The 22,502-nt window shown below is 36.5% G+C and overlaps 1 protein-coding gene across 1 annotated transcript in view; it reads left to right on the forward strand.

Moving 5' to 3' along the window:
* The window catches only part of UPF2 (UPF2 regulator of nonsense transcripts homolog (yeast)), a 52,655-nt gene that overhangs the window by 24,527 nt on the left and 5,626 nt on the right, over positions 1-22,502 (forward strand). Inside the window, exons 12-21 of the mRNA XM_017740379.1 lie at positions 3,712-3,897; positions 4,431-4,634; positions 5,255-5,530; positions 6,922-7,105; positions 9,201-9,340; positions 10,402-10,506; positions 11,431-11,529; positions 12,202-12,369; positions 16,837-16,978; positions 20,640-20,760. Of these exons, the coding sequence (XP_017595868.1) occupies positions 3,712-3,897; positions 4,431-4,634; positions 5,255-5,530; positions 6,922-7,105; positions 9,201-9,340; positions 10,402-10,506; positions 11,431-11,529; positions 12,202-12,369; positions 16,837-16,978; positions 20,640-20,760 (1,625 nt within the window). The remainder of the gene's footprint in view (positions 1-3,711; positions 3,898-4,430; positions 4,635-5,254; positions 5,531-6,921; positions 7,106-9,200; positions 9,341-10,401; positions 10,507-11,430; positions 11,530-12,201; positions 12,370-16,836; positions 16,979-20,639; positions 20,761-22,502) is intronic.

The raw sequence follows: 22,502 nt of genomic DNA on the forward strand, positions 1-22,502 counted from the left end.
TTGAGGAACCAGGAGAAGGTGGAAGATGGCAAATAAGTTCGGAATATCTATTTAAGATGTAAAATAGGCTAAATAGGTTTATATTCTGCATCCCATCTTAATAGCTGTGTTTTCTCACATTCCCCTAAAAACCTACAGAGATTAATTTTGACTTAAATAGTCTTACACAAATTGAATCATAGTCTTATGGTACAGGTTGGTGTGAACTGTGGAAAAGATTCTCCCAAAGCAAGCTGATTACAATCTTGTGGTAAAAATCTAAGCAATTGTAAAGCTGATCTACTCAGTGACTCTTATGGGCAGAATTAAAGCCTGTTGATCCTCTAAATAATTATTGGTGTTAATCTTTACTGCTGATGATGTATTTCGTAATAAGATTCCAAACAGCTGCATGTTTGTATTAAAGACAATGTTGCTTTGTCCTGGTGTGGAAGAAAGTCATAGTTAAGAATGGTTTTTAAAAGTAATTAAGAGAAAATTAATTATTGAGAAGTCAAGTGTTCTGTAAGAGCATCACAAATTTAGTGGCACTAAGTAACTTTTTCTAGAGAAACATTTAGTGATCATATCCTGGTTTTGTGGAACTACTTAATATTTTGTCAATTATTTAGAGATTCTTCTTTTATTAGGACTGTTTATTTCTCGTAATTGTCTTCTGGGCAAATCTTTCAAATTGAGTGTCCTTTATGAAATTTGTAATACTAATGTAAAACTAGATTGGCTTTAGGGTTTGTCTGTTGATAAATGAATTACTTGAATTGGATTATTTGAATTGGAGCTTTGAAAGGAAGATCAGCTTCATCATGATCTAAGTTTATGTAATATTATCATGTTAAAATGTCAAATTCTTGTATTATGCTTTTGTGGTCTTGCTAAAAGAATACTTGAAATTTTGGTATTAAAAGCCTCCTGATGCATTTTTAACCATTTAACTTAGACAATTGTCTTAAGCTTTAGGGCCAGATCACTTGTGTTGGTAAATATACAGAACTTAAGCAACACGGTGGCTTCCTTCTTGGTGTGACTCCTTTTATAGGTGATGTTGAAACTGTGGGAGATGTTTGTACAGGCAGAGGCTGTGGCAAAGTAAATGCAGTTCATGTAGAGCTTTGTTAATTCACTATAGCAATAATGTGCTTCAGGAAATTAGAAATTTTCATTTTGAACTGTCGGAACGAGTAGCAGGGCAGAGCAGTGCAGGTAGTGAAGGGAAGGAGAAGCTGAACAGTTTCAGTATCTCACTGTGATCTGATGTTTAAATGTCAGTCATGCTGAAATGCTTTCCTAAATTGGAGTTTTCATGATGCTTAGGTTTTGATTAATTACTTATTTCTTCTTTTTTTCTTAATGGTCACCAGATTTTCTTTTGAAATGATTCTGCAGTATATGTTACATGCAGAGAGATTTTGTCACTCACCAAGAAGAAAAATCCAAACGGTTTTAATATTTTAACCTGGATACTTTTAATGTTGTTCATGGTCTGTTTTTATCAGAGGAAAAATGGGAACCTAATCTTCAAATGTAATGCTTTACCTGTGTAGTTCTTCATTTTAGCCTAGTAAAATGAAGACCCAAAGTAGTTGATGAGCTTAAAACACTTTAGACCTCAGGTCTTGCTTTTTTCTTCTGAATTGCAAGAAGGTTTTTGTTACTATAGACAATGTGTTGTTATGATTTCTTTTTCCTGCCTTAACTGAAAAACGACTGAAACAGTTTCTTGAAATGCTGAGGATTTTTAACAGACTAGAGATTAAGACTAATACAGTCCACTTACAGTTAGAATACACGCTCAGGACTGCTCAAAACCCAATAAATTACAGTGATGTTGAGACTTCAGGTAGTGCCTATTGTCTCTTCTGGGAAGAAACATTTTAATTATAAACTATTATTTACAGTATAATGTACAACTTTTTATAACAGGAAAGTATACAAATTATGTAGGTTTAGGGATTTTTAAATGTTATTTGCAAGCCTTTCTGCCATGTTCTCTGTTCTGTTTCACTTCGGCCCACTTAATTTTCAGTTTATAGTATAGTGTCATAAATGTCTTTAAGGTAGCAAAGGTGTATTTTCTCCTGATCTATCTAGAAAAGGTGAAAAATTTTCAAAGGTAACAATTAACATACATGTCATGGGAAGGTTTCAGAATTTTCCGCTCTAAGTGGCTTTTCCCCACATAAAACAATTTATGTACTCAGTCGTTAAGTGCTGTGCATCTGTTAGGTGCCTGTAGGAAAATGTACTGCTACTGACAGAAATTTCCCATTTGGAAAGGAACAGTCTCAGGGAATCAAAGGAAAGACCATTTGTGTTGTGGAAAAGGTTAAGAATGAAATGCCTTACAGTTGGTGTCAAATGGAGACCTTCCTGGTGATAGATGACTAAAATCCAGGAAGAAAATGACATTATTTGTTGGGTTACTATGTTACACACAGCTACTCTTCCCCACTGAATTAGCAGCTGAAACTCAGGGTTAAGGAGTTGTTTGAATACATTGGCATTTCAGTTGAACTGAATCACTACCTTACAAAAAAAATTTTAAATTATTCGAGTTTAGTGGAAAGTCCACCAGCATGAAAAATACTGCTTCCTCACCTACAATGAAAGGAGGTTTAAACTCTTGGTTAGTTTACTGGACTGCATGAATGGATATACTAACATGTGGAGGGGGGGATGGGATGGGATGAAACAGTACTTACATGTTAATTTTGTTTATCTGTTTGAAGTTGTAAATTACTGTGTAGCCTATCTCTAGTAAATGTTAAAGTTCAAACAAGTGCAGTTTCCTGATGAACCACCATAGAGTGATTTAGAATAGATAGGATCATATGATGTACATAAAAATTTAATGCAACTTACAGAATTACACCTATATAGCTATGAATATGCAGTTGCATATTAAAAAGTATTTAATAATGGAATTAAGCTCCTCCTCCACTGTGAAAATCAGCAGCTTAGAACTGCTATTTCAGTTCTCGTACAGAATTTTTAGATAAAAGAAATTTTTAAACCCCACAAAATAAACCTTAGCTTACATATCTAAAATGAAGTATGGAGAAAAGATTGTATTAAGTGAGGAAAAGCAGTACAGTCCTGACAATTAAGCACAGTAATTAGTGTTGACTCATCTGCTTTTTCCTGAAACATTACTTTATGGTAGGTGCTGTTTCTTGCAGTCGATTCTGCTTGGGTAAACAGCAGCAATGGAGCATGGAATAAGGAAAATTCTGTTGTCTAAACCTTTGGAAATTCATACAAAACCATCAAAACCTCTCAAGTTACATGCTGATGTAAAAAGTAGATTGCCAGTCTTATGATGATTCACTGTGTTTGTGCAAAGACATCAGTATTTGAGCTACTTTGTAAACTCTAGTTAAATAATGTTTTAAACGGAGTTGCTTGTAATCTTATCAACCATTTATCTGAACAGTAGCATTAAGATTTTGAGTTAAATTTTAAATACTTTTCTGAAACCTTTTTTACCACAGGTGAACCATTATAAAAATAGGGATCATAAAGAAAAATGACCATGGAAAGGGCAACACAGAACCATATATATGTACTTTGTCCTTTTTTCTCTCTACCCAAGCTTTTAACTTACTTTTCTGCAACCTTTCTTATTTACTGTATCCCAAATGTAACTCTAAAAGTCTTTGGCTTGAAAATATGGTATGTCAGCATCTCTCAGTGGTCATTTGCATTTGTTTCCAGGAACAAATGATGAGGAAAAAACAAGCAATGCATCTTGATGCACGCTACGTTACAATGGTAGAAAATGCCTATTACTACTGTAATCCCCCTCCAGCTGAAAAAACTGTGAAGAAAAAACGTCCTCCCTTACAGGAATATATCCGTAAGCTTCTTTACAAGGATCTCTCCAAGGTCACCACAGAGAAGGTAAATCCTTTCAAATCTTTAATACAGTTTTTACTGAAAGTGGTGTAGTAGTAACTTTGGAAAAGGTTTGGGGAGGGTTATGGTTTTTTCAGTTGCAAGGAAGAGGGATCATTTTTGTATCAATGATGAAGTTGGTTTCATTTCTTTTATTGGAAGACGTAGAAGCTCCAGTTGTGGACCTGTGTTCTCAACAGCATCAAGTGCTGAACAAAGGGAAATGAGATGAAAATCGTTGTGTTTTGTACATTGTGATGGGAGAGTAAGAGAAAAAAGGCTTCAGTTAAATACTGACAGTAAGAGCAAGGAAATTATGGAACAACCTTGGACACCTTGATAGTAGCTTGAGGACAGCAGTTGGGTTATGTACATAAAGTCTTCCATAGCCACTGCAGGTCTGGAGAATGCCTGGAAGGGAGAACGAGGTTGTTTGCAGGCAGGGATTTCATCCCAACCAGGAGAGATGGGGGATGACAGGGAACATATATGATATTTTACCTGCTAAAATGTGAAGCTTGTCTTAAAATTTGATTTAGGTCCTGAGACAGATGCGCAAGCTGCCTTGGCAGGATGCAGAAGTTAAGGACTATGTTATATGCTGTATGATCAACATCTGGAATGTGAAATATAATAGTATTCACTGTGTAGCCAACCTCTTAGCAGGGTTGGTCCTTTACCAGGAAGATGTTGGAATTCATGTTGTGGATGGAGTGCTAGAGGATATTCGACTAGGAATGGAGGTAAACAACCAGTATTCTTGCTTAGCTGTATTCGTCTATTTATGTCGAAAGGAAAACTAAAATAATCTTGCTTAAAGAAAGGAATCCTTGGATTCTCTTTTTTTTATGATGACCTTCTACCTCAGTTATTTGCTTTGTATAGGTTTATTTCAATTAATAGAATAACCCTACCCAAAAAAACCCCAACAAAACCAAACTAACAACATTACTTAAGACAATTGTTTAGCCTCCGTTATCATAGTAAGGGCATAGAGCTTATTCTTTCACAGTCTAGACAGATCTACACAACTTCAAGTTACTTTGGAGACCAGTCCATATTTTAATAGATACTATAATTACACTAATTCTCTGAGTGATGAAAAGTCATCATAGATTTAAGGTGGAGTGTATGCTAAATGTATTGGAACTTAAATACTAGTTAACCAGCTTTCATAACTAATTTTTAATGTTTAGTTTTGTATAATGTATGTAGCCATAAATAACCATCTTTTATTATAAACAATTCTATCAATTTTTTAATGCACCTTTTTTCTTTGCAAAAGGTTTGTTGGGTTTGGGTCTTTTAATATTCTATTGTGTCTGCATGATAGAGTGAATTTTCTTGTTCTTTTTTGATAAAGGTTAATCAACCAAAGTTTAACCAGCGGCGGATCAGCAGTGCTAAGTTTTTGGGGGAGCTTTACAATTACCGAATGGTGGAGTCTGCTGTAATATTTAGAACTCTATATTCCTTCACCTCGTTTGGTGTGAACCCTGATGGCAGTCCTAGTCCACTGGACCCTCCAGAACATCTTTTCAGAATCAGACTCGTCTGTACTATCCTCGATACCTGTGGGCAGTATTTTGACAGAGGATCCAGCAAACGAAAACTTGATTGCTTCCTTGTATATTTTCAGGTATTCTAAATCTTACACAGTTCTGTAGAATTCTTTAGCAAGCTAATATAAGTCAGTCTGGTACATATTTCTCTCATTGTTCTCTAGCACTATAATTTTAAGAATCTTGTCTGTCTGGTAGCAGTTTTATTTTCAAGTGATGTGTATGTCGAGTAATACCAAAATGATCAGGAGGCTCTCAGTGCTCACACTGCTGGTTTGCTCAGCTGGAGAAGATTTTTTAGGTTGCTCTCCTCAGCTAATGGTTTTTGTAGAGAAAGAGAAGTCAGATACATCTCAGGCATGCACAGTGAAAGGATGAGAGGTAATGGGCACAAGTTGAAGCAAAGAAAGTTCTGACTCAATAGATGTAATGAAGTGGGGAAAAGATTTCATAATGAGTGTTGAAACACTGAAATGAGGAATTCCAGACCACTGAATTCATGCTAAAACTTGCTGAGTTAATTTCTTTTTCTTTCTGCTTTTCTCTATAATTTATACTAAAACAAGGGGATTAAAAAATAAAAATTAAGGTGATAACAACTTATTTCAAACTTTAAGGAATCAAATCCCTCATCTGTATGCAAGGTGGAAAATGATGTTTTGAAGTATAGTATCTCAGAATGGTTTGGGTTGGAAGGGACCTGAAGAATCACCTTGTTCCAGCCTCCTGCCATGGGCAGGGACACCTCCCACTTGACCAGGTTGTTCGCTGTAAATGCAAAAATAAATGTTTTGGGGAAGACATCATTATATTTCTGTTCCACCTAGTAATTTCAGCAGGCCTTCTTCTTGAGCATGTCACCTTTTAAGTAAGATTCTGTCCTCATACTTCGTTTTCAGATGCAGTTTTTGCAGCCCCTTAGTTCTCAAGTTCTACTGTTAGGTTCACTTAAAATCAGCATTTATTTTTTACAACGTTAATGTAAGAGGTATATGCTAATTTGTTATAAAGCAAACTGGGTAAGTCACTTGAAGCTGGCTGCAGTCTAAAGATTTTTTTTTTGTGATGTTTCCCCCCCTTTTGCCCATCATATGCCTTCAGGGGAATTAATTTTCTTGAAAATACATGGGGGAGAGAATTGGAAGCTGGCTGGTTGTTAAGTGCTCATCTCTTGTAGAAAGAGTTTACCCTGAGAAGGCACTTTCTTGCCAGGGCTTTTTTTGTTCAGTCTTCAGACTTGTAACAGTAGTCAGGATAGAAGGAGCACATTCTTAATGTTTGTGATATCCAGTGTTATCAAACAGTTTTTAGTGATACAAGAACATCTAATTAGTTGCATGAAATAGGGGACGAGTGACGTGAAATCTTTTGCACTTTCTACTGTACAAACGTGACATTTTTAACTTCATGGCTTAAATGGTATATAAACATCTGTGCGTATAATTGACTTGAATATTTTGTATTCTAGCGGTATGTGTGGTGGAAAAAAAGTCTGGATGTTTGGACGAAAGACCACCCTTTTCCTATAGACATAGACTATATGATCAGTGATACACTGGAACTGCTGAGACCAAAGATAAAACTCTGCAATTCTCTGGAAGAAGCTGTCAGACAGGTGCAAGACTTGGAACGAGAATTCTTAATAAAATTGGGTAAGAAAATGTGCAAGGGAAGTTAGGTATTTTTTACAATTCTTGTAGTTCTTAAAATTTTCTCTTTATGATGGTAGCAGGTGTAAGTATTGTTATGATTATTTTATTCTCATGATGGAAATATTTTTGTAACTTCTTTGCATGTTTCTAATCACCATGGATATCACACAGAATCTCCATAATTCTGAAGTACTGAATGTTATAAAAAATAGTCAATATGAATACTCTTAATATAGTAGTATCAGGAGAGCAGAAGCGTGTATGTGTGTGTATTAATTTATGCAGTCACGTGGTGCAAATGATGAGGAAGAAAACTATTAATTTAATCAGAAAAATATAGGAAGCACACTAATTTCAGGAGAAAACAGTTGGGCTGGCAGCACAGCTCTGTTGAAAATATACTGATTAGTGAGTATCTAAAAATGTAACCATCATAGTAACCTTTAAACCTCTTGTACATATCCATTCTTAGAAAATATTTGATGCTACCATGCTCATTACTTGTTAAATGGAATTGTTTTTTAATCTTCCATTTTTATTTGAAAACAACCTTGTTCATTAAAAGATTTTATATGTAAATTTTAGACTTACTAAGTGTTAATTAGAGCCTTAATAGTACTTCATCTACTTGGAAAAATTCAATTTTTAAGAATAATCCTTTAATTCAGTGGGATGAATGTGTCTCATAGCTACATAAAATGTTGCAACTTCTGCTTTAGGAGGAACTTTTTTTAAATACGCTGTTTATTTAATTGACATGCCTTGAAATTCCCTATGTAGTAACTGAAAAGCAGATTAGAATTCCCCTATGGTATGATCTAAATTCATGGCTTTCATGTTCTCCAAATGATAACCAGGAAGAAATATACAAGTAGTTATATAAGCTGTAATATTCTTTTGAAAGGTACTCAGCACTTCCTGCAAATAATAGGAGCTTCACAAAACTTCATGCTAATGGCTGACCTTAAGTGCAGTTGGTGTAATGTCAAAAAAGGAATGACAACCTGCATAGTAACTGTGTTGACTCCTCAGTAAAGTCCTAGAAAAATTAGTGGCTTAGAAGGCTGACATCAGCAATCCCTCTGGAGGATTAAGTGGCTTTGTAAATTAATGAAAGGAAAAAAAGAATGTATGAGAACAATAGCATATGCTGGAAGTTTGGGGCTTTTGCATTGGATGACTTAAATACTGCTATAGTCCTTCTCTAAAAACAGATCTTGTTTTTTTTCCTGAATCAGAACCATGCTCAGTCCTTAAAAACATTCTGATTGAAATCTGTATCTAAGACTGGACACTGAAACACTGAAAAAAAGCTAAAACTTCTTTTTCACTTCTGTGGAAATGGTACAGATAATGGTATTACATTGAAGGATGCCTTACTGAAAGAAAGGAGATACTTATGTTTGATATTTTACAGACAGAGTAAACTAAAACATCTTGAGGGGCAGAAGACAAGCAGGTCAGGAAGAGAAACTGCAAAATGAACTAAAAACACAAGTGTAAGAATTGTCAATCATGTCAGCAAGGAGGATGAGCACACTATGTAATGCTTTTAGAAGAGACTTTGCTTTCCCAGAGACTTCATAAAGCCACCTACATCCTCATAGGTTCAAGTGCAGCCTCAGAGCATTAGGAGAGAATCATAAAGGTTTATTACAGGCTGAGATAATTGTTGTTTCAAAACTGTTAGTTGACAGTAGTGGGAAGTACTGCAGAGAAGACTGCAGGGGCTTCATGTCTCTGGGTTCTGCTGGTTTTGTAGTCTCTGTAGTTTGGACTCAGACTTTGGTACATGTTTCAGTAGGGTCCACATTCAGTTTGAGGATGTTCTGAGGCAGTTTGCACAGCTTCTTCTGTTGTCTAGGAGATTTTAAGCATTCTCTTTAATGTTTTCCTCCTTTTCTGACAGGACATTATTACCCTTTATGACTAAGTTAACTATATGGGAAATGTTTCATTCGGAAGTCAAATATTATGACTAATGGGAAGCTTCAGTACTCAGTAACAATGGACTTTTTAAGTGATCTTCCACGTATAACTTGAGTGGTTATATGTTTTCTGATGTTCTAAATCATTCTCTTTTTCCAAATTTCAGGAATTGTGAATGACAAAGATTCCAAAGATTCCATTACGGAAGGGGAGAATCTGGAAGAGGATGAAGAAGAGGAGGAAGGTGGAGCAGAGACAGAGGAACAATCTGGAAATGAAAGTGAAGTAAATGACCCAGAAGAAGAGGTGAACTTAATCATTTACCTTGCCTCATGTAAAAGAAGTGATTTTGATTGCTTGTTAGTTTCTGAAGCCCTTCTGAGTCACAGAGTTAGTGGGTGAAATGTGGGTGTGCACAACCCAGTCAGCACTGTGAGGATATTCCCATCCCAGTTCTGTGTGTGTGGAAAACTGAGTGTCCGAGGCTTATTCCTTATTTTGGCAGAAACTTGAACCTGACAACTTTGCTCGGGGTATGTGCTGCTTCTCAACAAAAAGATACCTTCAGCTTTTGGCATGGAAAAAAACCACTTTCAGATGACTTTCTTTTTCTGTTGTAGAAGCAAATGTATTGACTAATCGTCAAAGCAGTCATTAGGAAAGATAACAGGTGTTCAGGGTATGCCTATGCAATATGAATAAATAAAAGATTTATGGAGCATAAAAACCTTCCTTGTTTACTGTACTAATAATATTTTGCATCAAAAATGGTGGAGCCAATAAAAAAAACCACAAGTACGTAGAAATTCTGACTTGTCACTGTGACACAGCAAAGTTGGCATGATAATGGTATTGTTACAAGAAAATGAGTTCATCAAGGAAATAGAGAACAGTTTTTCTCCATATGCTTAGGCTGGTTGATTTACTAATAAACTTTGTTTCAATATATGTCTCTCAGCACTAAAGGTCCTGAAGTTTGGCTGGGTTTGTTCCTTCACCCATAAATTAGTACCAATAGAATCATAAACAGTTGGGGGGTGGAGAGGGCACCTCTGGAGATCTTTTTATTTCCCTTCTTTGAACTTCATGAGTTCTTACCAGCTTGTGGAGTTCCCTCTGAGTGGCAGCACGACCATCTGGTGTATCAGCCACTACTCCATTTTCTGCTGTACATTTCTGAAATTAGCAGGTAAAGCTGAGTGAGTTCAGACTGAAACATTAAATAAAAACCATAACAAACAAATTTACCAAGACTGAACTGAGCAAGTTTGGATGGGAAGAGTTTAGAAAAGGTGCAGAAAATGCTTGAGAAACCAGCTGTCCTTCTTGTTTTAAAACAGTCATCAGTTATAAATTGAATATTTCAGGAGGGGTCTGACAATGAGGAAGAAGAGGGTGAAGAAGAGGAGGAAGAAAACACAGATTATCTTACAGACTCCAATAAGGAAAATGAAACCGATGAGGAGAATACAGTATGTATTGAGCTGGAGATAAGTGAATTGAATTTGCATCTTTGGTTTTCTACTGAATGTTTTTTGCCAATGCTGCTTATATTTCCTCATATCTGGGAAAATACAGCAAGGACACTTCCTGTTATTCTTTCAAATACATTTTATCGCTTATTTTCATGTTTGCAAACTTTGGTTATTACCTTTTGAAAATATTTATGCTGTCAACTTTACTACAACATGTTTTCACCAGACTGTGAGCTTTCACAGGTAGCTGGACTGGAAAATACCGTGTAAATGATGGTTTTATAATGCCAGCAATAGTAGCAAACTGATAGGATACAAAAAGGTAAACTAATTACCCTCCACTGGCTCTCAAAACAGAAAAAGATGCTAGCTAAAAAGTGCAAAAGTCCTAAAATACGAATTTAGGATTGACAAATTACAGCATTTGCAACTAAAGAATTCATCTGGTTTACCTTGAATTGCGTTGCATAGTAAGGAAATAATGAACATAATAGAACAATATTTTGGAGTGCTGACTTCAGACAGTTTTGTTGTCATGTTTTGCTTTCCAAATACTTGAAAGGTAGTCTTTGTCTTGAAAATACCGTTTAACTTTATGGACTTAGTGGAAAATTGAGTTAAAATAGGTGTGTTAAGGATAGAGACTTTTATTTGTATTGTTGCCACATCTTGAATGTGTCCATGCACCTGCACACACACACACACACACAACTGTGTGACCATATTTTGAGTGACCATAAATCAGGAAATATGCCTTTCAAGAAAATAATCAAGGCTGAAAACTTCTTTCTTGAACAATTTGGTTTTATAAACCTTTTGATTGTGTATGATACAGAAGCAATAAGGATATTTGCCACTTCTAGACTGAATATTCATATTTCTGAAACTAATGTAATGGATGATTTTTCCCCATTGCAATAGGAAGTAATGATTAAAGGAGGAGGACTGAAGCATGTCCCTTGTGCAGAGGATGAGGACTTCATTCAGGCCTTGGATAAAATGATGCTGGAAAATCTTCAGGTATAAATAGTTATTTTCTTAATTTAATGTACAGCTAACTGTGTTGATTTTTTTCTTAAACTAAATAAGTGATTAATGCTTAGCTTACCATACTAAAGGAATGAAGATTTTTTTTTTTCTTTGTTTTGACCTCTTCTCTGCAGCTGATGTTTGGCTTTTAGTAAAAAGCTGTTAATTGTATTGTTTGTCCAGTGAATATATGACATACTGACATACCTTTTACAGAATGAGTAATAACTGCAGCAGATACTGTGCAACACTTCTGCCTTTATCTTAGGCTGTAATAGGCTTAAAATGCAGATACATTTAAATTTGCATAACCTTTTAGTACCCTTTCTTGTAGTCACATCTGGTAAATATTTGAGTACAGCAAGCCATGTATAATAAATATACTAATAAAATGTACCAAAAAAATCATGAACTAAGAATGGACATTCCACAGTGTGTCTCATCAGGTCTCTAGATTTCTTTGCCTAAGAGATTGCCCTGTAACTTTCTTCTCAAGCAAGGAAAACCAAAGGAAAATATAATAAAGCCTAATAAATGTATTTATATATTCCTTCATTTTCCTGGAAGGTTAAACCTTTTCTCAGTTGTGAAAATCAGATTGTTTCCAGCCTGATTGACTGTGTCAGCATCTGATCTTTTATAGAATTCACTTTTTTTTAATAGCAACGGAGTGGTGAATCTGTTAAAGTGCATCAGTTGGATGTTGCTATTCCTCTGCACCTCAAAAGTCAGCTGAAGAAGGGCCCCCCACTTGGAGGTGGGGAAGGAGAGTCAGAGTCTGGGGACACAATGCCATTTGTCATGTTAACAAGAAAAGGCAACAAACAGCAGGTAAGAGTTTATGTAAGGTATAGATACTGTGTAAAAAAAAAAAATAAGGCCTTTCACTTCAAAAAAAGTAACAAAGAAATTTTTATTTCTTCTTTCGTTTCTCCAGATTGGATACAGACAACTTCATTTTGACAAATAGAAAATACCATATATAATTTCTTGGAATTCTTGGTAGAAAATTCTTGTAGAAAAATTCTATGGTCAGATTATACCATTACTATTTACATTTGGTGATTATACCAGTAGGACAGTGGTATGTCTTGCATGTATTTTAGATATAGTTGCGGAAGATTAAGAGATGTGGTTGGTGAACTGCCGCTGAACATTGAAAGGAGTAGAAAGGAAAAAGGAATATTCCGGAATTTTTAAGATTCTACATGTTTTTCTGAAAACACTTTCAGATTCAAGTCAAGATATATGGTCATTGCTAAATTCCATTTCCTAAGTAACTGCCACTTGGCTGAATTTATTCAACTTGCCAAAAAAAAAAAAAAAAGTCATTATCTCTGAAGACACTCATAGGGGGCTATTCCAGAATGCACTGAGTGAATCTCTTGCAGGAACTTAAGTGGAAATCAGGTTGATAAAACAAACTCACTCCTTGCCTCATGCAGCTGAGCTGTATGTTAGTCTTGGCTCTTTTCTCCAGTGTGTGTTTGAATTTTCCTAGCTCAGCAAATCCATAGTACACAAATCTTTACATAACACATTCCACATGTATTTCTCGTCATGGTTTAGGTGTTCTAAAGAAACCTTTTCATTCTGGTTGTATAATTTGATGATGAAAATAAATTACTCTGAATTTATATGGAAAGCATACCCAAGGAATTGTTTCATGCTATGCATCTGAGCCTTTCAAGTGTTTAGATCCGTGTCACTACTTGGTTTTTACATTTGTTACCTAAATTGTGACAGTAGTGTAGCAGTTGAGGTGTATAAACCTGAAGTAGGCTCCTTCTCTTCTTTCATATGAAACACGTTTCAAAAATCCATGTAGGAGGTGGTTTTTCTGTTTTCCTGGAATTTGAATGTGGTGTACAAAGTTCTACAAAAGCTTTGAGTGGGAGATTTTTAAATGTGGTTGTTGGTCTGAGAAAGGGTTTAAGAGAACTCAATTTTTAAAAAAATGTTGTTTAGCTTTTTTAGGATAATTTACTAGGAGTATCTGTAGTTACAAGGAATTTTGGGATCTTCATATTCCATGTAAAGGGGAAAATATTGCAAACATGTGACTTAAAAAGAAAGCAGAACTTGTTCAGGAGTTTTCCTTGCTCCTCCCCCAATATTTGGTTTTGGGAGTAGGCTCTTCCTGCCAAAACTCTTCTCAGTGTTTCTAGAAATGTAGAAAACAGTTGCTTTATAGACTTCTTCAGCTCTTGAGTTAATGAAAGGCTTCTTTGTCCATAGTTCTGTATTCAGAAAAAAAAATGTATTTTGGTACAGAGTTTTAATAGAAAAATAAGCAGGAAAGAAGAGGTGGAGTTGAAAAGAAAATAATTATTTCTTCTTACGGTGCTTTATTTTAAATTTGCATGAGCAGAATGTGCACAGAGTTTTGAAGTGCTGGATGCATACTTCACTGTTAAGGTATAGCTGTAAGCTTTCAGCTTTTAAAAACAGCCAAAAGAGTTTGCAGTGGCCTGGCAGGCTGTAAGTAAATTCATCTGCACAGTCACCAGAGTGATAAATGACATCAGCCTAATTGCTTGTTCTGCTAGTAATGGTTTTGGTCTCTGTGTTCTTTGGTGCTGCTGAAACAAGCAGTGTTAGGAAAATGGATCATGCTGTGCTTCCTTCCCGAGGGTAACATTTGGTAGTGGAGGTCCAGTTGCCAAATACTCCATTCATGTGTCAGTGTCCACCCAGATTTTAGGGCAGCATTGACAAGTAGTTTTTTTTGAAGTAATAGAACAACTGACTGGTATTTAGCAGCTGCATATACCCAGATTAATGGTCATTGCAGGCTGATAGTGCCAAGGACACCATATTTTATCCTCAAAACTTAGACAACTAGTAGCAGTAGAACCTAACATGATTATTTGAAATTAAGATGATAGTATTGTGATTTATCCATAAGCCATGAGAGAGCAAGGGGAAATAACGTTGTCATCATAAGGGATCAGAGCTGATCTCTACGTAATACCATTTGGTGTTTCTGAACCAAGAAGTTTTATGCCAGGTAGATGTGAACTAAAATGAGGTATAGACAGTAAAAAGAAAGTCAAAAAATTTGGTTACAACCTGAGACAAAAGATTTCCTTCCCTTTGAAAGATTTTTAGCAAGGCTCCATAGAAGAATGATAATATCCATGGAATTGTCAAATCTCTCCCTGAATGTGAAATTCTTTATCTTGTTTATGTCTTCATATCTTTATCTCATGGCATTTTTATAAAATCTGTAGTGTAGTCTTCTGAATAATCATTTTTGATCTTCTTTCAGTTTGACATCTTTTAAGTGTAATTCTCTGTCCTGCCCCCATCTCACAGGTTTAATAAGAGGTTTTTGATACACCTCTTCACTATTTGCAAATCGGAAATGTTTCAGTTGCTCAGTAATCATCATATCCTGTAGTAATTGTCATCAGTGACTTGATTTCAGGTGGCAGCTGATTGCCTTGAGATAGTGACTCAGTGGTGAATTGCCAGGCTGTTGTTTTTCTGTATCTGTTTCTCTCATTTACACCCTTCTATAGTTCACTTCTCTTTTTCTACTTCAAGCATCCTGTCTGAGAACACCAATCCCATTAAGCTGATAAATCCATAGAACAGAGAAAATATAAAGGACGGATTAAAATGGATGAGGAGCTCAATGGTGAAGCTTAGGAATGATTTTTATCATGAAATACTGCTAATGGATTAGTTATTTGTGTAGTTTACATGAAGTTCATTTGATGATATCTGGGAACATGCACAGCCTACTCAGCAATAAGTAACCAGAGCTTTCTTTGTTCTTGAAATTTCAACTTCCATTTCTATTCTTCCCTGCACACCTTAATAACAAGCTCATCTTTATATTCAATATACTATGCTATTACTCTCACTCCCAGCCACAAAAAAACTCATCTAAATCTATCTTGTATTTGGTAGGGTTTAGGGATTTACTGTACCCAGGTTTTTCTTGGGTCTTTGCAAGAGTCTGTCTTAATTGTTTCAAACACATTATTTTCAAATGCTTCATCTAAGTACTTGGAATCTTCTCACACTCATCACTCTGCTGCTAGTGGGGCATTACTCTCTGAGATACCTTGAGATTCTTTAAGGATTATTGCATTAAATACTAACCGCAGGTGGTGAGGATTTTGCTTTTCCTTTAAACCGTCTCAACAGAGGTTCTGATAATTTCTCTCTTGGCAGCTTTTGGCAGTGTAACAGAAAAGAACACTTAGGAATTTGCTTCTATTTCTTTGGAAATAGATCTCCCATGATGAGAACAAGCAGCAGGACTCAAAGTAGTTAATGGAATATTGAGATTGATTATCCTTAAGTGTATTACCCTTCTTTTGGCACACAGATACTTATTTCTAATGGACATGGAGTTGAAGGAGGAAGTGAGATTATTCTAAATGTTTGCAAACTTTAGCATTAAGGGTATTCTGAGAACTGTTGTTTTAGTTGGGGATAAGATTAAGAATTATTTCTCTGTTCTGGAACAATTGTTAAAAAAAAAAAAAAAATTTTAGCAACTTGGATTTTCTGAGTCTGGGGAACAAAAAATCGCCTTCCTTACACCTTCCTGAAAACACCAACTGGATTTCCAGAGAGAGGGTACTTCTGTAGGAGTGCCAAGCTTACCTGGTGTACCTTACGGCGAATCAGATAATGGATTGAATGTGTGGTGGGCACCTTTGGGTATGGGGGAGGAGGAAAAGGTCAGTCTGACACCATGGTTGTCCTCAGACTAATAAGAAGCACTGGGGAGCCAGAATTATTCTTAAAAAGAAAAGTACTGGCCAAGGAATGCCAGGGAATGTCTAGAATGCTTGAAATGTTGGTAGAACATTTCAATGGTAGAAATTCTACTCAGGGGGCTTCATCTCTTTGGAAGGAAGAGACCTGAATAGGGAGATGCAGCTTTCTGAGCCAGCTGTGGTGCTTTTATCTTAAGACCAGTGCAATTCTCTGTGGGCATATCAGCTGGTATGAAAATAGGAAATAAAGCATATGGCTATGCCTTCCTAGAGAAAGTCAGTTTTGTTCCCATGAATACTGTGTGTAGTAGGTTTTGGTCTCAGCCTTTTTTGTGTGTTCTCTGTGTCTTTAGGAGGTCTTGCATTTTCTCATGCTGCTTTAGGTGAAAAAGAGCTTAAAACCAAACCAACAAAAAACACACTTCACAGAAACTTCTGTAGAAAGTATCTCATTGAAATAACCTAGAAATAACCATAGCATTTCTGTGTTTTGGACTGTTTTGTATGGGTTGGGGTTTTTTTCTCCGATGGGCACTTAAAAACTTATTTTCATTTGCAGTTTAAGATCCTAAATGTACCGATGTCTTCCCAACTTGCTGCGAACCATTGGAACCAACAGCAAGCAGAACAGGAAGAGAGAATGAGGATGAAAAAGCTCACTTTGGATATCAATGAACGGCAGGAACAAGAGGACTATCAGGGTAAGAAAATGACCATGTATTTAGTTTTTATTTTCAGGGGAGCCTTTGTGGATCTGCAGAAAGTATTATTTGTGATGATTAGCAGCTGAAGTTCTAAATATTGATTTGCAGTACTTATGGGAAACCTATCTTTTTGGTTCTAGTCTTTCATTGTTTCCTCCCTGGTCTTTATACTTGAAGAAGTTTTTGTAGCTGTTCCATGAAAGGGAGTTTTCAAGTGGGTCTCAAATTTCAGCATTTCCATTTATTTTGGGAAAGGGGAAGAACTGAGATTGTTCTTTTTAAATTAAGGTAGTACAAAATCAATCTGATATTTACTGCAAGACAGTTGAGTTGGATACAAGGTGAATTTAAACTCTGCTTTTAAGCTATTAATAGGTGTTTTAGATATCAGTAGTATTCAGACTCTTCATTAGTCTTGCTGAGACTTGCAAGTCCTGAGGTAACCTTCACCAGAGAATTACAAAATGTTACCTCAGCTTCATACTGTAAAGGTTCTAGGAGTCCTCAAATCTGGAGCATAAGCATGTATTAACAAAGTAGTTTCATACGGGTTACATGATTAATTTGGTCTTTTAAGACATGCAAGTGAGGCATTTGGGAATCTGGACAGATGGAAGCAAGCAGTGAATGCAGCAGATCATACAGTCTGCAAACAGGTGCACTTGATGTGTTTAGTAGTTGGGTGATTTGTTTTCTGTTTTGGTTTTTTTCAGATTCAATTTCCCTTGGTTACTCAGATGGTAAACAAAGCCAGCCCAATAAAACTTGTGTTATGTTACTGTTTCCATTTAACATCTCAAAAGTTTTTGCTCTGTTTTTTTTCTTTTGTAAAGATGCTGTAGTCAGGTGCTAATCACAGTGTAAGTAGTTAATTAGCAGGAAATCTCATTTAAGGGATTTAGTGAAAGGTCATTGTTCATCAAGAAGTGGGAAATAATTAAATTAAAGCAGTTCTAATTTAAAACCACTATGGAATCCAGTACTCCTTGCAGAACTTTGATAGTACCAAAACTAAACCTGTAATTGTAAAAAGAAGTATCTTCCAAAGTGAGTGTCTGCAGAGCTCTGAAATGTTAACACAATATATTCATAGTGTGAAACATGGTAATTAGCTCAGGAGCTTTTCTGAGACACTCTGTTCTTAAAAAGCCCACTTGTAAAAAAGGAAGAGAAAGAGTAAGACTCTAGAATTAGATGCCTTAGACGTTTTGCTGGTTTCTCCTCATTAGATACTTCTGATATTTCTACTGGTCAAGGCAATAGGGTTTTATGCCCTGTTGTATGACTTTGTTGATATCTATAAAATGAACCTCTTTAATGTAGGATTTTATTGTGAGCAGTTGTGCTTTTTATCTGAAAAAGGATCACACTGGTTCATTTCTGTTGGACAAAATCAGACAACCAATACCAACTGACACATGGTAATAGGCATTTTTAAAAATTTTTTCTCATAGATTTTTATTTAGTTGCTGTGTATAAAATGTTAATACAAGAAGGAAGTCAACACAGAGGAAAAAGGGTTTTCCGTAATTGACATCCCATTTTAAAACATCTGTTGATGCATCTTATTAACCTGGGTAATATACAGAGTAAAACCAAACTAAGAAGGACCTTTTAATCAGGCTAAATTAAACAGGCCAAATTACATTTGCCTTTGGAATAGTTTTTTATTTAGCTTTTGTGCAGCTGGTTGTTACTTCTGAAGAGTCATCCTGTCTGTGACAAGTTGGTACCTACCCACTGAATGAAAGTGGTGGGTTTAAATTTCTGTTTCAAGCTTTGAAGTTACCAAGGGAGGAAGAATTCTCAATTTCTGGAGAAATGCCTCAGGATTGTCCCAGTGTTTGCACATGGGCTTGTTGTTCTTTTCATCTGCATGGGGTAGCTAATAGATGGAAATTCACCAATGTACTTCAAAGTAGTGTCAGATAATGATTTAATGTTTCAGCAAAGCTTATTATATTACAAACATTTTTTAATTTAAAGAACTATTAGGAACTTGGGTGGCTCTCTAGTTTAGACTGGTACTATTCTGTGCGGATTATTTTTTTTTCTTCAGTAAAAAATCAAGGGGGTTTGGTGATGTGCCTTCAGCCTAGAAAACACGCTGTGGTCCCCTGCCATCTCTGCCTTCTGTTACCTTTTCTAGTACTGAACTTCCCAGTCCCATATTTCACCTCCCGTGTGGAAAACAGAAGAGGCAGATGTGCACGTACTTGTTCATTCACTGCTTGCTGCTCATACCTGGCTGGCAGGGTACCCTCATCTGGTTTTCCTCCTGAGTCTCCTCATTGCCCCCAGACATCCCTTCCTGGCACACAGGATTGTTGGGAAGGATGATGTTTCATGATGTTTACAAATATGGACTATCAATGTGTTCAGTGGCTTCCTTTGCCTTTGCCAAGTGCTGAATGGGGAGGGTACAAAACATGGATACAAGGGTCATTGACTGTTAACACAGATATTGTTTATTAAATCAGTCACAGTTTCCCAGTTTCTCCAAGACTGGGTGGATACCTTTACTGAAAGCTTCACCTGCATTTTGTAAATGGTGAGGGAAACTCATTAGTCTCTAGTTTGGCCCTACTGAGAGCAGTGGAAGTTCGTGTGTAGCAGGTGATGGGTGTGTGTCTCCAATGAGATTACCAGAGATTAGAGAACCAGACAGAGCAGACTTTCAACCATAATCTGTTTAACAGTTTATTCCACTTTTCCCCTTCATTTATCCCATCTGTCTGTTTGCTGAGTAATGTAGATCCTCGCTCAGGTGGACTGTCAGGAATACTTTCCATTAGATGAATTAACAGATTGGCAGAGGTTACCTGGCAGTTCCTGTGATGTATCTGTAATTATATTGGCTACTTAAAACCATTAATTTAGCCTGGTAAAGAGACCTTTTTTTATCATTAAAAAAATGAAATAAAATTTTAGAAATTAAGTTCTACCAAATGTCAAAATACGATACTATCCTAGCTTAAATTGCCTAGAAGTTGGCTGTCCAGGGCTAAACTGGGTAGTGTGGCCTGCTTTCTGCACCCACCAAGTTATTCCTACTGCTGATAAAGTGAAAAACTCCATCCATGGGACAGCTGGTGCAATGTAGGTCAGCTGAGTCACCTTCTTCAGGTGCCTGTCTTCCCTGGAAAAGGATCCAATTATGCCAAGCTTAGACTTAAATACCTGACTGGCAATGCCTAATTTTAGGACAGGTTTCTTGCTGAGTCCTTAATTGGCAGCAGCATTGTCCAGTTGTTACTATTCCAGGGAGGTTTAACGTAGAGGCCCCTCATACTGCTTGTGAGTCTTTGTTCCTGATCATTGGTGAAGAAAGTGGTGGCTGATGTATTTAGAAAGAAAAGGTCACAGGCCCTTTCTTGAGCATCTGTGATGAAAACCATTGCTGGAAGTTCCTTCTGCAGGAACATCTGGAAATGCAAGTTCATGTTGTGGGGTAGCTTGGGTTTATCGAAGCTGTCGATGCAATTTAATAACTTTTTGTAATTAACTTTTTTGGAATAACTTGAGGAGTGTTAACTCTTATAGCAAAGTGTAAGTATAAATGGCAGTGAAATGTTTTTGTGTAAATTCCTCTGTAAAATTATGCACAGAAAATGTATTTAACTTTCTTCCATTTAATTTTCTTCTGCCTGAAATCCAGAAATGTTGCAGTCTCTGGCACAGCGTCCAGCTCCAGCAAATACTAATCGTGAGCGGCGGCCTCGTTACCAGCATCCGAAGGGAGCACCTAATGCAGATCTAATCTTTAAAACCGGTGGGAGGTAGGACAATCTTCCTTTAAATGTGGTAATTCTGGTTCTAGGCAAGTAATTACCTTCATAATTGAAACAGATAATGATCTCTGTATTGAATGCATTGGGCAGTTGTTTTTATTCTAAAGAATTCTCTTAAAATGCCACCAGTGTTTTGTGCTTCTGACACAGTGTCTGTATCTCCTTGACAGTTTGGAAGCCAAAAGATTATTTTTCAATTGTGAAATGGCTGGCAGAATCTGAGCCTCTTTTTGTAGGGGAAAAGATGCAAGTCTGCTTGAGGGGGAGATATTTGGGGGTTTTTTTAAGTATCTGCAGAAATTCCCTTTATGCTCTTTCTGTTGTGAATTTGACAGCTATTCCTCTGTATTTGATGCTCTGAAAGGAAAGTAAATATAGCAAAGGTGGGGAAGGGGGAGGAGAACTTTCAATTTATGGTGTGCAGGAGCGTACCTAAAACCAGCATTAACATGAGAAGAGTCATTCCAGTTTGTTTAATAGTTGTTCTGAGGTGTTAGTATGTGTCTTTTCTCACTCAGAGTAAGCTGGCAAGTAAACCATTAAATTAGCCCTGTAGCACACATTTGAATAGACAGAGTTTTGGGTGAAATGCAGACTTGCTTTCATGTTTCTCTTTCTTTGCAAGTTCATTTTGAAGGTGGATTGATAGGAGCAGCAACTGGGAAGGGACAGTTTATCTCTTAATGGGTCTGTCTTTGCAAGTAACTTAATGTAATGTACTATTTCTGTGTTCTAGTAGCATTTCCAACTTCTTCATGGTACATATTTATGATCATTTGATAATGTCCTGATGATCACTCACTCCACTGAGACCTTATACAGACACTGCTTGTACAAAAAATCTTTTTTTAAAAAGATTGTAGTTCAAAATAAATGTTTTTTAAAAATGAACCAGATGTAACTCAATAAAATGAGCAGTGCTTTCCATTTAGCTTTTTCATATCACTGTGACCTAATGCTGTTTTAGGAATACAAAGTGTTCAGTTACACTGAATTGCCACAATACTTGCAGGTGTTTCATAAATAGCTGCAGCCTTTTGTTCTTTCAGGCACGAGCTGCATGCTGCAGTTATTCTTTAAATAGAGCAGCCAGACCAGTAGATGTGACATCTGTAGATTTCTTTTAAATTATTTTCTTTAGAAAACTTTTTATATTCTGATGTTATCGGGAAAATATTTAGGATTTCTCTGTGGAGTAGGTCAGATGTTGTCCAGCAAACAGTTTGAGTAGTGTTTGCTTACTCAAGTGCCATGGACTTGCAGTTCTGATGTAGTTTGGTGTGATGGAGTTTACCCTTTGTTCCTTTTAATCCATAAGCTCCTTGGAACAGAGACCAGGTTTGTTTGAGCAGGTGTATTTATTTATTGTGTACTGCAGTGCTCTGCTGGGCAGTCATGCATTGGTTGAGCCATCTCAGCCTGCAGTAAGGGAATAGTACTTTTCTCAACTCCATTTATTTACTGGAGGCTGTGGGTCCACCAGTGGCTTCCCACTAGCACAGATTGTCTGTTGCCTACATTTTTATAGAGCCTCTGATTTATAGGATATATTGAAAATTGTCTTCTGACTTTAAAGGTTGCTCTGCCATCTCTGCCCAGACCCCCCTCATGCTTTGTTAAAAAATTACCCTGTGGATTCTGAGGATACTGGAGGATCTATGTGAGAGCAGACAGGAACTGAGCTGTTAATTTTAATACCTGTTTAGAGAAGGTTTCACGTTCCTACCTCA

The sequence above is a fragment of the Corvus brachyrhynchos genome, unplaced genomic scaffold (assembly GCF_000691975.1).
Source record: "Corvus brachyrhynchos isolate BGI_N302 unplaced genomic scaffold, ASM69197v1 scaffold307, whole genome shotgun sequence".
Classification (NCBI taxonomy): domain Eukaryota; kingdom Metazoa; phylum Chordata; class Aves; order Passeriformes; family Corvidae; genus Corvus; species Corvus brachyrhynchos.